The 20,727-nt window shown below is 55.3% G+C and overlaps 1 protein-coding gene across 1 annotated transcript; it reads right to left on the bottom strand.

Moving 5' to 3' along the window:
• Positions 1-4,113: 4,113 nt before the first annotated feature.
• On the bottom strand, positions 4,114-20,245 carry Etnk2 (ethanolamine kinase 2). The gene is made up of 8 exons (XM_026397177.2): positions 19,988-20,245; positions 17,742-18,001; positions 14,719-14,841; positions 9,835-9,977; positions 8,396-8,479; positions 6,428-6,573; positions 5,628-5,701; positions 4,114-4,197 (listed from the first exon to the last, which is right to left on the bottom strand). Exons 1-8 carry the CDS (start codon positions 20,243-20,245, stop codon positions 4,125-4,127), a joined length of 1,161 nt encoding a protein of 386 aa, XP_026252962.1. The 3' UTR covers positions 4,114-4,124.
• Positions 20,246-20,727: the final 482 nt, after the last annotated feature.

The following is a 20,727-nucleotide window of genomic DNA, read 5'->3' as shown; positions in this document are numbered from 1 at the left end:
GCCCCTGCTCCAGGAGGGTGCTTGCCCAGGTCCCCAGGAGGAAGGCACTTGGTAGGAGCTCTGTAATCACAGTCATGAGACGGGGGTCTCCCCAGAACTAGCCACAGGAGGGGTGGTGGGGGAGTCACTTAGGCCTCATCGACCTCATCTGAAAACAGTAGGATTAAACTTCTTGGTTCTTACCCACTCTTGGAGAATGGGCTCTTTGAGAATCTAAAGCAAGCTGCGGATTCTTGTCCTAGAAAGGGCTCACTCATAGACATCTGGAAGCCCATCAATGAGCCCTCTCCATACTGATGAAAGAAGCAGGGTCTCTAATAACATGCTTCAGGACTCTTAACTATGACTTTATGCTTCAAAGGAGAAATACGGAGGCCTGAAAGGGCCATGACTGAAACTCTTCAAAATGCTTATTGATGAGGATCTATTGAAAAGATAACTCTTGGAGTTAAAAGGTTAGGGCTGGCGGTAGAGCAGACCTGTAATCCCAGTGGCTTGGGAGGCCTGAAGCAGGAAGATCAATCACAAGTTCAAAGCCAGCCTAAGCAACAGGGAGGCACTAAGCAATTCAGTGAGACCCTGTCTCTAAATAAAATGCAAAAGAGGACTGGGGATGTGGCTCATTGGTTGAGTGCCCCTGGGTTCAATTCCTCAGTACAAAAAAAAAAAAAAAAAAAAAAAAATTAGGGCTGGAACTTAGAGATGATGTTTGCCTAGTGTGTCTGAGGCCCCAAGTTTGAAAAAATTCAATCCCATCCATAAGGAATGGAAGCAGCAAAGCTCAATGGCCATTCTTGTGTGAGAGACTTGGGCTGGATTAACAAGGGAAGAGGTGAGGCCACACGGTCCTGGACTCTCACTAAAAAAGGCCACTGTCATCTGGAGGGGCCTGGAAGCAGGCACTTGGCATGGAGGAAGACTGGAGGGATCTTGGTGGACATGCCCTTCGAGAGTGGTCAAAAGGACAAGGCAGAAAGAACAAGATGGCCTCTTTAAAGCTGCTGGCTGTGCAAGAGTGTAATATTCTCTGTAGCTCACAGGACTGGAGTTGGGCCCCGATTCAAGGATCATTATTTTAGTTTTAAAAAATAACTTTCCAACAAAGATGTTCAAAAGTAGAATGGACTTCCAAACACAGGAAGCATTGAAGCAGAGAGGCTTGAATACTGGAAGAGGGGTTTCCAAATTGGGGAGTGGGGTGGGGGAGGTGTGGTGAGTTCAAGGGCCACAAACCTGGGAAGGTGTGGGCATGAAGATTCCCCAGGAACTAAGGTCCTGGTCATTGGATCTGGGGGCATCCCACTGCCAGCCCACAGGCCTCTCGTTGCCCCATCCCTCAGAGCTCTGCCCACCAGCCTTACCCTGGGGCAAGCCCAGCCTCCAAGCTCCTGGTAGAAACAGCAGGGGACAAGTGGGAAGAGGGGGCCCCCTAGGGGTCACCAGGGAGAGCTCAACTCCATTTCCAGTGGCCATCTCCACCCTCCCTCTCTTCCAAACCCGACCCCAGAAGTCTCCTGGGGACTGTCCCTCACAGTCCCGAGTTCCTCTTGCTTCCCTACTGGGTCCTCTGTGGCCTCGCGAGGTTCACAAGAATTCCTGCCAAAGGTACTCTGGGTACCTCTGTCCTCCCTCCAGCTGCTGAGACCGTCACAGGCCAGGCCCTGTGTGTACTCTTAGGCTGACTGGAGCCCCACCCCCGTCCCATGAGAGGACGGGGTCAGGTGGGTTGCAGAGGCTGGGAACAGTGTGTCCTGGTCCTTACCAGGAAGTGTGGGCCACGAGCGTGCTTTCTGTTCCCTCCCTGCCTCTCTTGGAGGCCAGGTTCCGAAGTCCTTTCCCTGGAGCTCTGGGAGAGGGTCTAGGAAGGGGCCCGGGGTGGAGCCCAGAACTTGGTGCTGATCCAGGAGGGCAGATGCCAGTTAGCCTGGAGTGGCAGTGACAGGAGAGGAGGAGGGGCTCGGCTCTGTCAAGGAGCAGGGCTGTGCCTGCATAGCCCGCCCCCCCCCCACTCCACCCGCGTCCCTCCTGGAACCCTGGAGGAACAGGAATGTTTTATCAGCACAGGCAGCGGATGGGTGCTCCATCCATGCACACGGTGGCCAGAGCCTGCAGGACAAAGTATACCTGGGGACTTTCTCCCACTCACTCCCTGCTCATCACTGCAATACCAGCCAACATGCTGTGACATCAAGGCCCCAGGAGGCTAGAAAAAAAAATGGACTTCAGTGGTCAATTCTGCCCTCAGCTTTAGAGGTGCCTTGGAGAGGACAAGGAGGGGGGGCACTGCCATCTAACACACTGGCGGGTCGTGTCCACGAGCACCTGCCCCTGCAGATGACACTCAGGACCTCCTACTGGCCAGCTCTGACCACCCCTGTGTCTAGGTGCGCATTTTCCCCATGTCCTCCATTAGCACCCTCCGTGGAGGGCCTGGCCACCCGGAATCACTGTGACCTTGAAGGCCTCCGAGGCCGGCCTGCTCCATTGGTTGCCATGGCACCCTGCTACATTTGCAGGCAAAAGCCAAACAACCAGAGTCCACCTGGCAGGCGGCTGTTGCTGTGGTCACTGCTGCCCTTAAGGACTCCAGGACTCTTCCCTGAGTTTCTGCTCTCCCCTCCTGGCCTTCCGAGAAACAGACAGACTGGGTCCCCAAATGTCTCTTGCCTTCTGTCAGCCGGAATAGCCCCCCTTGCCACTGGGAAAGCTGGAAGCCAGTGAGGACCAAGGAGGGAGTCCTGGCTCATCACCTTGGCTGGCCAAAATTCTCGGGATCCACAGCCCAGCTCCCTCTAAGCGGCACTGTACCAGGTCGCCGAGTTCCAGCAAGAAGACGGGCAGACAAGCCCTGAAGCACCAGTCCTGCACCATCGACAGGGACCTGGGACCCTTGGAAGCCAGGGGACTGGATGTGGGAGGTGTGTGGGCTCCTACCACTTTGACTTGAGCATGGAGCAAAGCCCAAGGAGCACACCTCAGATTCCCCACCTCTGAAGTCCTAACCACATCCCCCAACTCAAGCCCTGGCCATTGTCCCTCAGACACGGAGCAGTCCAGAAATGAGCATTTTAATGCAGAAAAACCACGATAATTTACAAATGAATCACTATATGAGCCCAGAGCCTGGAGGGTCCCCAGAGCTGTGAGGACAGAGGGAGGTGGGAGCTGTTGGGTGTCAAGAACACCCAGCTCAGTCAGCACCTTTCAAGATCTGGTCTGGGCAGGCTCCGAAATGCCCAGCCGAGAGGTCCCTGGCCCTCCGCTCCTTGATTCCCACCTGTCACTCCCAGGTGGGAAGACCTGGAGGCGACTTTAGAACAGAAGGTAGAGATGGAGAGACAGATCCTTGGAAGGGAGGCCTGGAGGGTACGGGAGGGAGCAAGGCAGGAGGCTGCTTCTGGTTCACGTCACCCCACCCTTGGCTTGATCCCCTTGGGCCAGGCCACAGCACAAAGCAGAGCCAGGCTTTGAGACCCAGGGCTGATGACCGGCTCCCTTGCCTCTCCCAGCAGGCTGCAGAGGGACAGACAGCTCCCTTTCCTCTCCCAGCAGGCTGCAGAGGGACAGACAGCTGAGGCTCAGGAGGGTGATCGGAGGGAATCAGTGTGGAGAAAGGGAGGGGGTTCTGGAGGCAGCTGCTGGCGGACCACCCCTCCATCCTCAAGACAGGTACATCCTTCTGCCAGATTGGCATGCGCTGGTTTGGGGCTCAGCACCTCCCATGTGGGGCATGCAGGGGGACCGGCCAGGGCGCTGGAGGTAGAAAGGAGCCCTCCCTTTCCCCCGCCAGGAAGGGTCAAAGAACATCTAAGGCAGCCCCAATACCAGCAGGCCTAGGGCTGGGAACGGTGTGCTTCCCAGGGGTGGTTCCGGTCCAGGCCCTGGCTGTGTGCAGGCACTTCCTCCCCAGCCTGGCGAGGTGAAGGGGACCCCCACAGTTGGGTCCTATCAGCCCCTCCAAACAGGAGAATGGGGTCTTCAGTGGCATCCACTGGTGGCCTTCTCCCTGGACACCCACCTGGCCCCTCTCCCACCTTGTCCAAGGGTGCAGACCCCAGAGCAGAACCAAGCCCTGGAGAACAGGTCTGGCCAGGCGGATGGGCAGGGGAGGAAGAGGGAGACTGTCACTTTGGCATCTCCAAGGCTGAGACTTGAGGCTTCACCTTGAAGTACTGGTTGAATCGGATCACTGCGTACCTGTCAACAGATAGGGAAGGGAGTCAGGTGTGACCCCCCCCCACCGGGGCTTCCCTGCGGGGGGCTCTCTTCCTCACCAGCTCCAGGCGTCTAGGCTGGGGCAGGATTTTATATATATATTTTGGTTGGAGATGGACACAATCTCTTTTTATTTTTGTGGTGCTGAGTATCGAACCCTGTGCCTCACACATGCGAGACAAGCGCTCTACCACTGAACTACAACCCCAGTCCACAGGATTGATTTAAAAAAAAATTTTCAACTTATTTTTTTCTAGATAAGACTGGAGCCACTTTTATACAAACACATTAGATTGGAGTTTTGTTTTTGTTTGATATGTATGTGGTCATTCGATGCATCTCCAGAACTTCTCTGCCTCGCAAAACTGAAATCTGCACCCATGAAACACGGCTCTCCATTTTCTGCTCCGCCAACCCCTGATAACCACCAATCACCTGTGTCTACAAATGGAATCATCATATATTGCCTTTGTGACTGGCTTATTTCACTGAGGATAATGTCCTCTAGGCTCCTCCGTGTTGCATCATATGACAATATTCCCTTCCTTTTTAAGACTGAACAATATTCTGTTGTATGTTTTCCATTCATCTGTTGATGGACACTTGGGTTGCTTCCATCTCTTGGCCGCTGTGAATAATGTTGCTATGAACATTATTTCTTTGAGAGCCTGGGGTTTTGTTTTGGTTTTGAAGCAGGGATTGACCCCAGAGGCACTTTGCCACTGAGCTACATCCCCAGCCCTTTTTGAAATTTTGAGATGGCATCTGGCTAAGGTGCCAAGACTGGCCTAGAACTTTTGCAATCATCCTGCCTCGGCTTCCAGATTCTGTGAGATGACAGATGTGTGTCACTGCACCCAGCTCCTGCTTTCGGTTCCCCTGGCTCTATCCCGGGATCGCTGGGTCACAGGCACTTCATTTTCTTTTGTTGTTTTTAGCCATTGATGGACCTTATTTTATTTATTTGCATGTGGTGCTGAGAATCGAACCCAGGGCCTCACGCATGCTAGGCAAGCGTGTTACCTCTGAGCCACAGCCTCAGTCCTGGCACTTCATTTTTTAGTGTTTTGGGACTTTTGTGCTGTTTTCCAAAGTGGCTGCACCATTTCATGTCCCCAACAACAGTGCACGAGTTTCCAATTTCTCCACATTCCTGCCAATACCAATTCTGTGGTCTTGTTGGTGTTTGGAGCAGATACTCTGACTGGTGGGAGGCAACAACTCTTTGTGCTTTCCACCTGCATTTCTCTACCAGTGACACCATCACTTGTCCAGACAGGGGTCCTCCACCCTCACAGCTCTTCTACCCCATCTCTAATGGCTCTGGACACCTTTAGACCGGGGTAGCCATTTCTCAGGGCTCTTCTCCTCCACCCCTGTGCCCACCTTCCTCCACTTACCCCTGCACTCACCTGAGGAAATCAAAGTTGATGGTGGAGTACTGGTTCTGGATGAGGGCCCAGAGAGCCCACAAGAAGTGAGATGCCTGGAAACAGATCAGAGACCATCAGCCTGGCCATGCCCAGGCTTGTTAGGGGCCTCACAGGGCAGGGAGGACATGGTCACTCTGGCAGAAACTTTGTGGATCTCCCCAGCACAGGCTGAGGAGACTGCTGTGGCCAAGTCACTCGGCAGCACCTGGGGGGACTTCACTGTCCTACTAGAGAAAGACACACAGGGGCTAGAGGTGTGGGGCTCCGTAGCAGGGCACTTCCCTGGCATGCACAAGGTCCTGGGTCCCAGCACTGCAAAAACAAAACCCAAAACAAGCAGAACTAGTGCACCCAGGTCCTGGCGTCCCCTGTTCCCGCCCAGGGCCACAACAGCAGGACGGTGCTTCTAGGAATTTCAGTGGTTGCCTGTGCAGGACACACCTTTACCCTCCTTCGAAGGCTAAAGACAGTGAAAAGGATGGGTTTCACTGTAGCATGAAAGGCAGAGGTTAGACCACAGAAAGAACTACTCATCCAAACGACAGAATTACTAAGATAGGAAGATGAGATTTGTAAGTATTTCTCTAGAAAGGAGGGAACCTCGACGGGATGGAGCTGACAGAGCAGGGAAGAAGCCACCTTGGTATGAAGGGGACACCTAAGATGGCTCCTCCTAGACCACCTCTAGGGTGGGGGTCAGAGCTCCCTGTGGGTCCTGGACTCTGAGTGGAGGGCTGGGGCTCTCCTTCCCCTGCCCCCTCCCAGCTACAAGCACTCACCAGGGCAAATTTGTTGACTTGCACATAGAGCCGCTCCACCTCCCTGGGGGTCACAGCTGTCCCCTTCTGTGCCTGCAGGTAGTAGAGCAGCCACTGCAGCTGGGTCTCCCTCGACGGGTACCTGCTGTAGTCGACCTCATTCACACCTGATGGGGGAGCAGGCCAGACAGAAGGTGCTGGGAGGGCCACCTGGACAGGTGTCCCTCCTCCTCTAACACTGCCATCTCCCCCGACCTGCAGGCTGGGCCCAAGGAGGCCCCAGGGAGGTGCCTTCTCTGACTTCCAAGCTCCGCTGATGGGGCCTGGGGTGGGGTGGGGTCTTCCCCATCCCAGTTGGGGACACTGCTTCTCTGGGCTAAGTAAAGAGGAGCACTGTCCTCAGAGTGACAGCGGCCCTCCAGGGTGGCACCACATGAGCACTGTGCAAAACCAGGGCTCGAGAAGCCCTGGGCCAAAGCGCAAATGAACCCCAGGAGCCTCAGGTCTCCACCAGGCCCCGCTAACCCCAGACAAGCCCTTCCTCCCCCCGTGCCCCCTGATTTTCATTCTCAGGTGAGGGAGCTGCACTTGGTGGTGAATTTCAAAAGCTGCTTAGACCTATTTGCACCCACCGGTGTCAAGAGGCTCCTTAAAAACACCCCTCAGAGAGCACCCCCCACGCTGTCCAGTTCTCTGGATGATTCTGACAGGTGGCCAGGCTGGGCACCCGTGGACCAGCACCACCTCTCTAGAAGTCCTCAAGCTGCCAGCCCATGTCGTGCCAGACATGGTGGCAGAGACCTGGGCATGAGAGCCAGGATGAACAGAGGTGGTTCAGGACAGGAGCAGGCCTGGGACACCTTCCCCGAGGCCTCTTCCTCCCTCTCCTTCTCTGGACTCTGCTCTGGGCTGTGGGTAAGGGGGACTTACAATGCTTAGGAATCATCCGTTCTGCCAGGGCCACCTCTGCTCCAGGTCACACCTAGAAGCTCAGCTGCTCTGTCCAGGGGGTGGCTCTATAGGTGGCCCCGGCATCCCTTACCTATCCTGAGCTCCAGGGCCTGGCCATGTCATGCTGAGTACCCCACACTGCCAGCCAGGGGACACCCCTCCGGCCCCAGGGCCGGCTCCATCTCTGGACCTCCTCAGTCTTGATTGTCTATCTCAAGCCCTGGAGCTGGAAAAGCTCACGCTGCTTCCTCTACACGAACGGTGGTCCTGCTGTACAAATAATACCTCTAGGGAACAGTCGCCTACCCTCGGAATCTGTCCCACCTCATTTAGACGCTTCCATGGCAGCTGCAGGAAGGCCGCCCTACCTGATAGCAGCAGCCAACACCAACCATTTGCTTAGTCTGTGCTGAGGGGTGTCTGTGACTCAGGTCACTAATACGAAGCAGATATTATTACCATCTCCATTCTACAGGTGCACAGAGAGGGTCAGTAATCTGCCGGATGGTCATACAGCGGCAAAGCTGTGTATGTAACTTCTAAGTAGCCCCATCTAGTTATGCTCTCCAGGTCACCAGGCCAACAGCTCGGCCCTGCCTTATCTGCATGCAGGGCCCTCATGTATAACCGTGCAGAATAAGGGACCCGGGACAGGGGCAAGTAGAGACAAGCCATCCTGTGTGGTGCTGGCCGTGCTGGCATGGGCTTGTCTGCCCAGAGGTGGGGACTTTTTCTAATTCACATGCAGGACAAGTATCCCCTGGGTCCCCACAGAGGAATTATTTTCCTGATTTATACCAAACTGCCACAAAGGCTAACAAAGGTGGGCTGTGTGTGTGGGGGGGTGGTCCCGTCTCCCCTGTGAGACCTGAAGCTCGCTACAGCCAGGCTGTGCCTCCCACCTAGAGCTGTGACAGTCACAGGACAGGGACTATCTAGTTGACACCCTCCATGGAACCACCTTGGGTCCCGCCTGTGGACCTAATCCCATCACAAGGATGGGGACTTGGGTACAGGCCCAGCAGAAATGCCCCTCACCTGCAAACTCGTTGAAGTGGTTGCCAATGTCAAAGGCCTGGTAGTTGTAGCCCGTGTACTCGTAGTCGATGAACCGCACGTGACCTGGGAGGCAGAGGGGAGGCCATGAAGTTTGGCCCAGACCTGGCAACAGGGCCCAGTCTCCGGAATGCGCCCCCTGGCTCTTGCCGGCTTTTGCAGCTTCTATCTGTCCACCTGTCCATCTGTGCCACCCCAGCTCCCACCTCCAGCTCTCCCCAGCAGAAAACATTTGTTCTCAGCATGACTAGGGGTCTGAGCTAGAGCTGTGCACAGGCAGCCCTCCGTATCCACAGGCGCCACCTCCGTACACCAACCAACTTCCGTAGCAAACATGTGCAGACATTTCCTTGTCATTTCCTAAATAACATGGTATAGGAACAATTTACAGAACATCCACACTGTCTTAAGTACTATGGGTAACCCAGAGATGGTTTACAGTATACAGGAGCGGTGGTGCACACCTGTAACCCCAGCAGCTCAGGAGGCTGAGGCGGGATTTTGAGTCCAAAGCCAGCCTCAGCAACTCAGCGAGACACTGAGCAACTCAGTGAGACCCTGTCTCTAAATAAAATATAAAAAGGGCTGGGGACATGGCTCCATGGCTAAGTGCCCCTGAGTTCAATCCTGAGTACCAATAAATAAAAAGTATACAGGAGAATGTGAGTAGGTTATTTAAAAATACTATACCATTTTATTTTTATTTTTGCAGTGTTGGGGAGGGAACCCGGAGCCAGCTACATGCTAGGCAAGGGCTCTACCATACAGCTCCACCACCAGGCCAGCACCATTTTATATAAGGGATTTAAGCATCCTTGAGGGGTCCTGGAGTCAATTCCCCATGCACACCAAGGGACAAGTGTACTTTCTGGGGGCAATGCCCTCGTCAGAGAAACTAGGAGGCTCACTCCCTCTGGAGGCTGGGGCAAGTCCTGTTCAAGAGGAATGGCTAAAGTGGAGGACCTCCCCAGACCATGATTCGGAATTCCTTCCTGGGATAGCTTTTTCTCCAGGAGAATTTCTTGTCTCCTTTTCTATAAATTAACTGCAGGGGCTGGGGTTGTGGCTCAGTGGTAGAGCGCTCACCTAGCACGCGTGAGGCCTGGGGTTCGAAACTTAGCACCACATTGAAAAAAAAATTGGGGGTTGGAGCTGTAGCTCAGTGGCAGAGTGCTTGCCTAGCATGCATGAGGCAGTGCGTTCGATCCTCAGCACAACATAAAAAATAAAAAAAAAATAAAAAATACAAAAATAAAGACATTCTGTGTATCTACAACTACAAAAAAATAAATTTATGAAAAAAATAAATAAATTAACTGCAGATTGAAACCCAGATCTGTTTTGGCTTGTCCAAAGGCCAGCCCGAGGAGCAGATGCCCAACCCACCTCCCCCACCCCCGGCCAGGCCAGGGGAGCTGTACCTTTGGCACTATCATAGATGATGTTCTTGCAGAGCAGGTCATTGTGACAGAACACCACCGGGGAATCCAGCTGGGACAAGTGCTCCTTCAGCCAGGACAGCTCCCATTCCAACACCTCCAACTTAGGGACATCTGCAGAGAGGCTGGACAGTGGCAGAAAGGTAACGGTGGAGGGAGGGCCAGTCCAGATGGGCAGGCACCGGCCTCCAGGCCCCCGGGATCCAGGCTCATCTCTCCCCTGACTGCAGAGGCCTCGGACAATGGCCAGCCTCTGAGACCCTCACTTTTGCCATCCCTTTTCTCAGCTTTTCCCTAGGCTTCCTGTCCTCCTAATTTCTGTGCTTACAATAAGTAGTGGATTCAAAACCTGGGCAGGAAAGCGACTGGCCCAGATAAAAGTCGCTGACCAAATGGCATCCCTGCTACTTCATGAAAAGGAAAAGAAGGTAGAGAAGAGGGGCAGTGAGAGCCAGGGTCTAGATGGAATGATTCCAGACTACGGGAGGCGGCGGCCCACAGAGGAGTGGGGGGAGATGCCGAGCAGATCTGGGTCCAGGAGCGTGGGGAAAATCCCCAGGGAGAACCTGTAGCTTCTCCAGTGAAGGAGTAACCATGCCCTGGAACTGTTGGAGCAAAGGCATCCTCTTGAAGCAGCAGAGGCATGTCCTGTTGTGTCCCACTCCCACTCCAGCAGCTGACAAAGTCACAGGTGGAAGGCACTGGGACCCTCTGGCCTAACCTCATGTGGTACAGAAGCACCTCTCTGGCCCAGCAAGAAGGCAAAGTGCTGCTGGGCTCACTCCTTCCATGCCAAGGGCACGGAAAGGTCTTCCAGTACTGCTCTGACGCTCCCCAGGATGGGTCCCTTCCACCTTGAATTGTGTTTCCTTGTCCTGGACCCTTGCCAGATGGTACCTGAGCAACTTAAGGGGATGAAAACAAACATGCCCCACCCACCCCCATTTCAGCGGCCATTTCTGATTCAATCAATATGCATTGAGAAATAAATGAATTGGTCAATCGGTGGAGTCACAACATGTTGAGGACACAACATGTTCAGGTGCTCTGAACTTTGGCCTCTCAGAGGCCCACAGGTCTGTGTGTGCTCAAAAACCCAGGACCGTGGGTTTTATCATCTCCACTCAGGAATCTAGGCCTCATGTCTCTGTGCCCAGGGTGCAGAGCCCCGAGAAGGGGAATGAGGTAAGCATGGGCAGGACATTCAGTGGCCAAAGCGTTCCCACGGCCCCTCTGGAAAAGGAAGAGTCTGCAGGCTCCTCCCCGGCTTTGAGAAGGTCAAAGCTGAAGGGGATCCCAGATCCTGTGGTCCAACCCCACAGGGAAACTGAGGCTCCAGGAAAGACAGAGCTGCCTCCGGCCTCCACGCAGCTCTGGACTCGGAGCTTCCCAATCCAGGCGAGGCTGTGCATCTCCCCGGAGGCCCAGCGCCTCGGGCTCTGGGGTGCTAAGAGGCTCTGGGAGCCAGGAAGGCCGCGGAGGGGAGGGGGCTCCCCTCACCCGCACTGGACTTATCTCCGTCCACAGCTCTGCATGCGACAGATTTCAATCTTGACGCTCCTTAAGGAGCCACTTCCTTTGAAGACTCCTCTTTTCTTGGACTGAGACCATCGAAAGATAAGGAGGAGGAGGCTTCCTCTGGCTTGCCCAGGTCCCAGTCTGAAAAACATGGCTTTGACATCCACACGCCTGCTGCCTGGTCCCTGACCTCTGCCTGACCCCTCCCCACCTCCCTCCCCAAGGCCACGAAGATGGTTACTGTGGGAACCATCCTCCTTCCTATCTCCCTGGCGCCTCTGCAAGACCAGGAGTCCCTCCCCTGAGCACTTGAGCTCCCACCAGCTCTGCCACCTTCAGTCCTGATGCCACCAGATTCTCCCAAGGCTGTGGGGTTGGCAGTAGAGTGACCACTGTCACCTTCCAGAAACCCCACTCCAGGCACCTCAGGGACAAGAGAAGATGGAGGGGCGAGGGTGCCCCAGGGACGCATTAGGAGCTCCTGCTGATGAAGGGACTCTTTGCCTGGCTCTCGGTCACTCAGGTCTCGGATCACACAGGACAAAAGTACTTTCTCCCTTCGGGGGACTTTCTAAACACTCCAGCTTCCTGGATTTTGACCTTTGCCCTCCCACCAGCCCACCTATAAGTCTCTATTTTTTTTCCCCCTCTCAGTATTGGGATTGAACCCAGGGGTGCTCTACCACTGAGCTATAGCCCAGCTTTTATTTGTTTGTTTGTTTCGAGGCAGGGTCTCTCCAAGTTGCTGAGGCTGCCCTCAAACTTGTGACCCTCCTGCCTCAGCCTCCTCAGTCACTGGGATCACAGGCATGCGCCTGGCCAGTATTTCCTTTTGATGTCCCTGAAGTGTTTATCAGTCCCACATTCCCCAAACCACCCTGGACACTTGCAGGGCCAAACAGACCCGGTGGCTATCAGCTCCGGGTGCACATCTCTAGGTCTCCTCTGCTCTCCACCTGCCTCACCCCACCAATTGTTCTAGAGCAATTTTCTCTCAAAGTGTAGTTCCCAGAGCAGAATCCCTTGGGGAGCCTACCGAATGGCAGATTCCTGGGGTCCAGCAAGACCTCCCCATCAGACTCTAGTGTTGGGCTGGGAATCTGGGTTCAGAAAGCACTCCTGGGGCACCTTCTGCTCCAAACTTGGGAACCTTAGTCCTAGAACTTGCTCATTTAATGACAACACTCCTCCACCCGTCTCCCTACCTCTAGTCCCCACCCTGCCTCAATTGTCACCCAAATCTGTCCCTTATGGTACTTCATAGCTTCCTTCCTAAGCTACATCCTTGCTCAGACACCTGCAGGACTTTCCACAGCCCGCTCACTTTAGTCCTGGTTCCTTAGCTGGGCATTGAAGTCCCCACCTCTAGATCCAAAGTGCCCTGTCTCCCTCCCCGCTCTGGACCCTCCTGAAGACCTCATGGCCTTGGCCTCCTTGGGCAAACCCTGCTCAGTCACCTTCTGCTCCAGCTAGAGTGGCCCCTGCTCACCTCAACCAGCACCCCTGCTGAGCCTTCCCTTCATTCCCCCTCTCAAACCCTCCACATGCATGAAATACCTCGCCTTCTTTTGTAGTCGAGCTTGGGCAGGTCCTGTTTACCTAAATGACTCCTAAGCTCCTTGAGGACAGGGCCAATGACACGGTCATTTTAAAATTTTTATTGTCTTAAATCCCAGTCATTCAATGTTTGTGAAATGAAGAACTGGATAAACCAGGGTTAGGAGTTCAAGGTGCTTTGTCTAGTTGGTGTCCAGGATTGCTCAGCACAGGGCAGGGGCTCATCTCCTAAAAAGGCTCTAAGAAGTTAAACCTTAATTTGTCCAATGTCAAAGGCATGACAAGAGCAAAGGGAGTTGGCCAGCTCTTCTCCAGGGATCTCTCTCCTCCCAACAAGGACACCTCTCCAAGGTTACACAGGGACAACAGCCAAAGGACACTGCAGAATCAAAGATCATGCCTGAGCACCAGGAGGCACCCCAGTCCCTGAGCTGCCACTGACCAGCCATGACCTTGGGCAAGTCCCATCCCCTCTCTGGGCCTCAGTTTTTCCTGTCTGTCGAACCAAGTGGTGGATGGAGGGTCCTGTTCTCCATGTGTCTTTCCAGTCCCCAGGGAGAAGGGTGTCCTTGTTCCAGAGATAACATGTGACACAGGTCTGAACATGGTCAAATAGAGGGCAGGCTGGGGCCAGCCTGGACAAACAGTCCCAAAGCAGCGCTTGATAATCGTTAAGCAGGAGGGTTCAGATAAAGTCACGTGTGTGTTCAAGAGACACACAATGGGGACAGGGTTAATGAGTGTCATCTTAGAGGAGGAAGGAGACACCTTCTCCCAGATTTCCCATGGACCTCTAGAAGGAAAATGATGTTCAAGTTAATTACATATTTCCAGAATGGCTAGTGGAGAGGACTTTGAACATTCCCAACACAAAGAAACAACCCATGAGGTGATGGATACACCAACGCACCCGATTTGATCATTATGCATTTTATACAGGTATCCAAATAGCACACTGTACTCCATTAATATGTATAATTCTGTTAACTTAAAACTTTTTAAAATGTATATATTTTTTAAAGTGATTTTGAACCTAGCAAGGTGCATGGAGAGATTCAATGATGACTTTGACTTTTGGAGGGGAGGGATAAACAGGCCTCTCTGTCCTTCCTGGGTACCCCGGGGTGTGCTGGGAGTCAGGTCTGTCTGGCCAAAGAGCTGAAGGAAAAACTCGGGGCACCCTGCCTTGCCTGGGGAAAGGCAGTGTCAGTCCCTGGAAGGAGTGGTGCAGGAAATAGCAAGTGTCAGCCATGTGGGCATGAGAGGAGGCCAGGCAGGCAGCAGGAACAGACATGACCCGAGGGTTTGCTGGCTGTTGAGCTGTTCTGTTGAGTGACTCTGAGCTCAGTCCCTCCCTGTTCTCAGAGCACCCTGCCCTCCCACTGTCCAGAGGGCAGCTCAGGCAGAAAGAACCCCAGGCTGGAAAACAGAAGCCCTGCCTGGCAGCCTGCGCTGGGGAAAGCTCTGTCTCTGAGCCTCAGTTTCCTTTAAGTAACACGGAGAGAAGTTCCCCTGACCCTAGTCCCTGCCACCATCGAAGACTCAAGGAGAAATAAGCTCATGTGTATACAACTGCTGATCCATATTTTTAAGATGCAATCAACCTGGAGACCTAGGCCCAGCAACTGGGACCAAAGGAGCTGCCAGGGAAGCTCTTGACCCTATCCCAGGCCCTGTCCCCTACACCTCTTGTAGTGGGAGCAGGGGGCTAGAGCCAAAAGAACAGGGACAAGGGAGCAGATTACAGCAGCAGAGACAGTGGCAGCCTTGCACCCTCCCAGACCTTTGTACCTGGGGTGGATCTCATTCTTCACCAGCGTGAAATAATTGTGCATCTTGTGCCACAGGGTCGGCTTGGGCAGGCTGCCATTGGCGTGGATGGCGTGAATCTTTGCCATTTCTAAGGCAATTAACCTACAGTAGCAGAAAACAGGAGGGGGGGAGAGTGTCAGTGCTGGGCATGCCCTCCCCTCTTGGTCTCTCCTGATCAGACTGGGCAGGGAGATTTATGGGGACGCTAGCTGGAGGGCCTAGTGTGGGATGGTTACAACTCTTTCAGGAGCAAAGGTCCCCCAGGAAGAGAGTCTCAACAGAAAGCATGAAAATGTAGTAAGACCTTCAGCCCAGCAGCTCGGTCTCCGGTCCCAGAGCTGGGCTGCTTCAGAGAGCAGGCCAGAGCAAAGGGCTCTTGGCCCCACGTCAATCTCGCCCCACCCCAGTGTTTCTGAAGTAGCCATGAAAGCAGGGGTACCTGGGACTAGGGGTAGTGTCCTTTCTCCCCCCTGGGCCCTGCCGCATCCTCTCAGGGGAGGTGATAGCAGGTCCCTTTCCATCAAAAGATCAGGGGTGATGGTGGCAGGCGGGGAAGAAACTCAGGCCTCTTATCAGGCTGGCCAAGGTGGGGAGGGAAACCAGGGGCTGGGGCAGCCCTTCCTTGGCCGCAGGGAGTTGATGCTGGCGGCAGGGTGCCAAGGACGCGAAACAAACCAGCGTTCTATTTTCAAGTCCTCCTGTGGACATTATCCAAGGTCCCGGGAGAGAAGGAGTGGGCGGCGGAGAAGGTTGCTGGGAGAGGGTGGGGGTGGCTGGAGGCTGACGGGTCAGAGAGGGAGGGCCTTGATAAGGGTCCCAGCGCTGAGGCCTGTGTCCCAGTGGGACTCCCACCCCTCTGCCAAGCCCTCCCTCTGCACCCCCACCCCCACCCGTCTGCCAAGCCTCCGACAGTCAACCTTCCAAGCTTTTTTGCCTCTGCCTGTTGCCCAAATGATAATCACTAGGAAAGACAACAAAGGCAGGGGCTGTTTACAGAGCTATCCCAGGGATACCCCTTCTCTCCTGGCCCCATGTGGGAAGGGGCAGGCCATGCCCCATGGTGATACAGGGCAGCTTCAGGCCTCCTCCAGAAGCCCCCAAGGGTGCCACCTCCTAAAGGGTAGAGGAGCAGGGGGTGTGGCCGCAGCTCCAAGGGCGAGAAAGGAAGGCTGGGTGTTTGGAGGCCGGAGGTCCTAGGGCAGGAGCTGTGGGCAAGGCAAGGAAACAGACCTGAGACCCAGGCCTGGCCTTCCTTCCCAAAGGAAGATTCCGAACAGAGCATGAACAGAGCGTTTCCTTGAATATCAATAGGACTGTTGTCTGAATAGCAATGAAAGTAACCTCGACACTCAGCATTTTTTTTTTTTTTTTCCTACGGAGCCTCAGCAGAGGGGCTGGGCTGTGGGCTCAGGGGAACTCGGGAGGGTGAGGCCTTCCCCTCAGACATCCACCCTCACCCGGAGGAAAATAGTCTGTCCTGGGGAAAAAAAAAAAAAATCAAGGAAGGGCCTACCTCCTTCACCTCTCCGGATGTCTGGCTCTCCCCCAAATGCCAAGTTCTTATTATGGAACCTAAATCCCTCTTCAATCTTCCTGACAGTGGCAATTGTTTCCACCGAGAGGATGAGTGACAGCATGAGGTTCGCAGAGGCGGAGGGAGACTGGGAGTGGTGGGGACCTGCCAATGTTTGAGCCTCTTTGCACAAGACCAAGGGGGAGCTGGGAGGAGCTCAGTGGGAGAAGCAGGGCCTGGTGCCCACACCCTCCTCTGACCTCACATCTCCAGGCTGGGTGCATTTGGAGCTGTTCGCTGGAGGCTGAAGCCACCCTTGCACAGGTGTGCACGCCTCGCACTCCAAGCACAGCTACAAGGCACAACTCACGGGGCCCCAGCAGCCTGAGGCAGTGCTCAGGAGCATGGAGGTGAAGGGGCTCTCAGACTCCCCCGAGTCCCTGGAGAGCCGGGTATACTTACTTGGGCTAACTGGGTGGCAGGTGAGGAAGCAAAGATGTCCTTGGCCTACCCTCAGGTGGACCTCATTGTTTGCCCTCAGTATGCAGAGGTTTCCTTTCCCTTGCTTTGCACAGAAGAGAAGCCAAGGATCTAAGGCAGACCCTGCACGGCTGTCCCCAATAACCTCAGCCTGTCTCAGGACTCACTCACTGATGCCCTCGGCAGGGCTCATAGCATTGTGGGGAAGAGGAAGGACATGGCTTGGTACCCTTGTTGTGGCATATCCAGAGAAGTACACTAGGGACACTTTGATTAGTCCTTTTATGGGCCCCACAGCAGCATCCACAGGGTTTAAAGGTTAAGTACAATTTCTAGGCACTACACATCCAGGTATTTATGGGGAGGGGCCCCCCCAAGGGTCATGGGTTCTTTGAAGCCCTTGCAAGGAGGCCTCAGCAGCTCCCCAAACCTGGATTCCCACACTGTCAGGGAGCCCCAAAAGAGCTCAGACCAGCAGGAGGGAGGGTTCTCTCTGTTCCATAAAGCCATGCACACCCTACATACAGCCCATTTTCCTCGCACACCTAAGGCCTTGCAGAAGGTGAGGAGAGGCAGGAAAACCTGAGTGTGTTCCTGTGGATTTGGCTCGGATTTCATTTCCAAAGTTCTGAGATGTTTCCAGGTCAGACCAGGGGTGGGCAGAGATTTGAGGCATGGGATCAGGAAGCAGATTTCTGCTGCATTTCAGGAACCAGAAACTTGGGTCCAATGTTCATTAAAATTCTCACTTTCCTCCCCCAGAGCTCATCCTTCTAGCAAACTCCAATGAAAACCCACAGAAAGCCATCGCCTCTGCAAAGCAATGCACAACACACACACACACACACACACACACACACACACACACACACACGTTCATGTGATCTCAGGGAGCTCACAGATCTCCTTCTCCTCCATGGAGACCACTCTACAGCAATGAAGGGAGCCAAGGATTTCAAAGCTCAAGGCCAGAGGAACAGAGATGAATAGAACCCTGCACCCTCCTTACCTGAAGAGCCGGGGATCTTGGATGTGCTCAGGCCCCAGGGCCACGCCCTGCATGTACTCGTAGCACAGCCCATTCTGAAAGGTACAGTAGAGTTTGGGAGCACAGCCATGTGCTCGCAGCAGCTGGAAGTTCCTGACCTCATTCTCCCGGTCTACCAGCAGCTCTGTGCGCTCCCCGTACACCCGGACCAGCACGCAGTCCTGCATGTCCTCCTCCACGTAGCAGGCCACCAGCTTGTTGGTGATGCCATCAGTGAAGCGCTAGCACAGGGAGAGGACAGCTGTGGGTGGGTGGGGCAGGATGTCTCTGGTCTCTCCCCCAGTGCCTCAGCAGGAGAGGCTCATTTGAATGCTGGCCACAGCAACATATAACCCAGTCCTGTCCCTAACCTTAGGATAGACTAGAGAGCCCAAAGGGGGAAAAAATGGCAGCTTGGGCTCAGCGAAGGCATACTTTTTCCCCTGGGTCTGACCCTAGTGGATGTGATTTGGCAGTAGAGGAAAGTCCACACTGGGTGGTGGGTAGAAGTCCCCTCCCCTCCCTATTCCTCCATCCCTGTCCTGAAAGACACCCTATGGACCAGAATGTGGCAGAGGAAGACTGGGAGTCACGGGGACAGAATGTCCTGACCAGCTGCCTCTCACTGTTGCCAGGCAGAGGGCTCTTTGCTGTACCTCTGGCTCTATCCAGCAGCAGAGGTACAAGGAAGGTACTGAGGTTGGCACCCATCCCAGGACTTTGGAGGCCAGAGGTCCTTGGAGCCTCTGAGTTCCATACCAGCAGAGATAGGAGACAACTGGGCTGGGGCACAGGCTCTACGGATAGGGTTATAAGGAGGAAGAAACCATGGGTTTGAGGGGAGGGCACATTATGACAGAGCTTTATGGGATCTTAGAGGACACTTGGACCAATTCTAGGTGGGGAAACTGAGACCAGGAGAGGGAGAGGCTGGCAGCTGAAATGTTAGGCTGGTTAGTGCTGGAAATGACCTCAGATCCCTTGATGTCTTTTTTCCTTTTCCATATTGGGAATTGAACCCAGGGGTGCTTTACCACTGAGCTACATCTCTAGCCCCTTTTTATTTTTTATTTCCAGACAGGGTCTCACAAAGTTGCTTAGGGCCTTGCTGAGTTACCGAGGCTGGCCTTGAACTTGCCAACCTCCTGCCTCAGTCTCATGAGTGGCTGGGATTACAGGCGTGTGCCAACACCACAGGCTGCTTGATGTCTTTTTTTAATTATTTGCAGGTGGACACAATACTTTATTTATTTAGTTTCATGTGGTGCTGGGGGTGGAACCCAGGGCCTCACACATGCCAGGCAAGCGCTCCACCACTGAGCTAACCCCAGTCCCCTGCTTGACGTCTTAACACACCAAACTGGGCCTTCTGAAAATGCTGCCCACTCCCTGGAGGGTTCTGTCAGCCTCCACATTCAAGTCCAGAATCTCCCCAGAACTTTGCCTTTCTCTACCCAGAAAGCCCTTCAGCATGAAGCCCTAACGGCTCAGCTCTTGCCTTCATAGGCAGCCCCGAGGGGGCGTGGGGGTGGTGGGCAGGTGGAGGCCTCCTTTCCGAGAATGCAGGTCAGCTGGGGAGTCAGCCTGGCACTGCTCGGTGGGAAGCTCTGCCCACAGGTGTATCAGGGAGAGTGTGTCCAGCTAGGGTGGGCAAGGCGCCTATTGGAGGTTAGTGTGTGTGCGTGCTGAGTCCCAGCCTGCAGTCACGGTGAGGGGCTCCATGCTGGCTGGATTCCACGAGGTGGCTCCAGGGACTCTAGGGGCTGCTCACAACCTGGAGGTTTTGCTCCCACCATGGAGGTGGAGAAGGGGTAGCAACACGTGTATGGTGATGATAATGGGGTTCCCTTAAAAGTTCTTGCCTCCTCAGGTTTCACAGCTGGCTGGGTAAACGCTTCTGGGCAGCTAGGGGCACCAGCAAGCAGGGACAGGGGGGTGGGGCCCGCACGCGCAGCATGCTGACAGTGGGCAAGTGGACCTCCCGCGAGCAGAAGAACCCCGAGAGGAGGCGTGTGTGGAAGGTCCAAGGAGGCGTGCGCCTGGCTTCGCTTCGGGACCAAAATAGACGGTGGGATAAACAGGCATACAAACCACGACCCAAAGCTCTCCTGCGAAAGCGGTCGCGCACCCCTGGGACCGGCACCCGGAAGGATGCATGGACAGGCGTCCACGCAGCCCAGCTGCAGCCTCGGCAGGGCCCCATCCCGGCCCCGCGCCCGCTCGGCTACCTTGGTCTGAACTTGCTCCGGCTTCCAATGCGGCCGCAGCTCCTGGATGAGGCGCAGGGCGCCCGGGAGGATGTCGTCCTGGTCCACCCAGACGCTGAAGCACGGGACAGCGGCGGCCCTCGGGGGGCCCGGCGGCTCCCGGCAACCCGCGCTGGCCGCTGCCTTCTCCTCCATGCCCCATGAGCACTGCGGGCAAGGCGCCTGCCTCCGCAGGTAAAAGGGCGAGCACGGCAGAGGAGCCGAAGGGGGCACAGCCATTCCCAGCAGCCCCACCCCCTCGGAGCCGCCGCGCGAGCGCTAGCCCCTGCGGGGGGGCCCGGCGAGGGAGTGGGAGTGGTAGAGGAGGGGCCAGGGGAAGTCCATGACTCAGGAGCCAGCTGCCCGCTTCGATCGCCGGCTCTCGGCCCGGCGCCCGAAGCCGACCCCGGAACGCCGGGGCCCGCCGAGATTGTGACATCACGGGCGGCGGGCCACGGGAACGCCCCCTGCCCGCCCCCGCCCCGGCCCGCGGGCCGCCGTGGAGCGCCGCCAGCCATCGCGGGCAGCTGTGGTCTCAGCTACCTGGAGCGCGGGGTGGGGGGTGACGCCCCCCGGGGGGGGCTGTGACGCCGGGGGCGGAGCCTCTGCAGGATCCGCCCGCGGGTCCCAGCTGGGGCTGCTCCGGGCACTCTCCGCGGCTTTCCCAGCAGCTGGGCAGGGGCGGGGAGGGCTCCTCGGCCCCCCTCCTCATCCTGGGTTAT

This window comes from Urocitellus parryii, chromosome 9, assembly GCF_045843805.1.
Source record: "Urocitellus parryii isolate mUroPar1 chromosome 9, mUroPar1.hap1, whole genome shotgun sequence".
NCBI classification, from domain to species: Eukaryota; Metazoa; Chordata; class Mammalia; order Rodentia; family Sciuridae; genus Urocitellus; species Urocitellus parryii.
The sequence above is the reverse complement of the archived record's forward strand: the minus strand, read 5'-3'. Positions and strand labels throughout refer to the sequence as shown.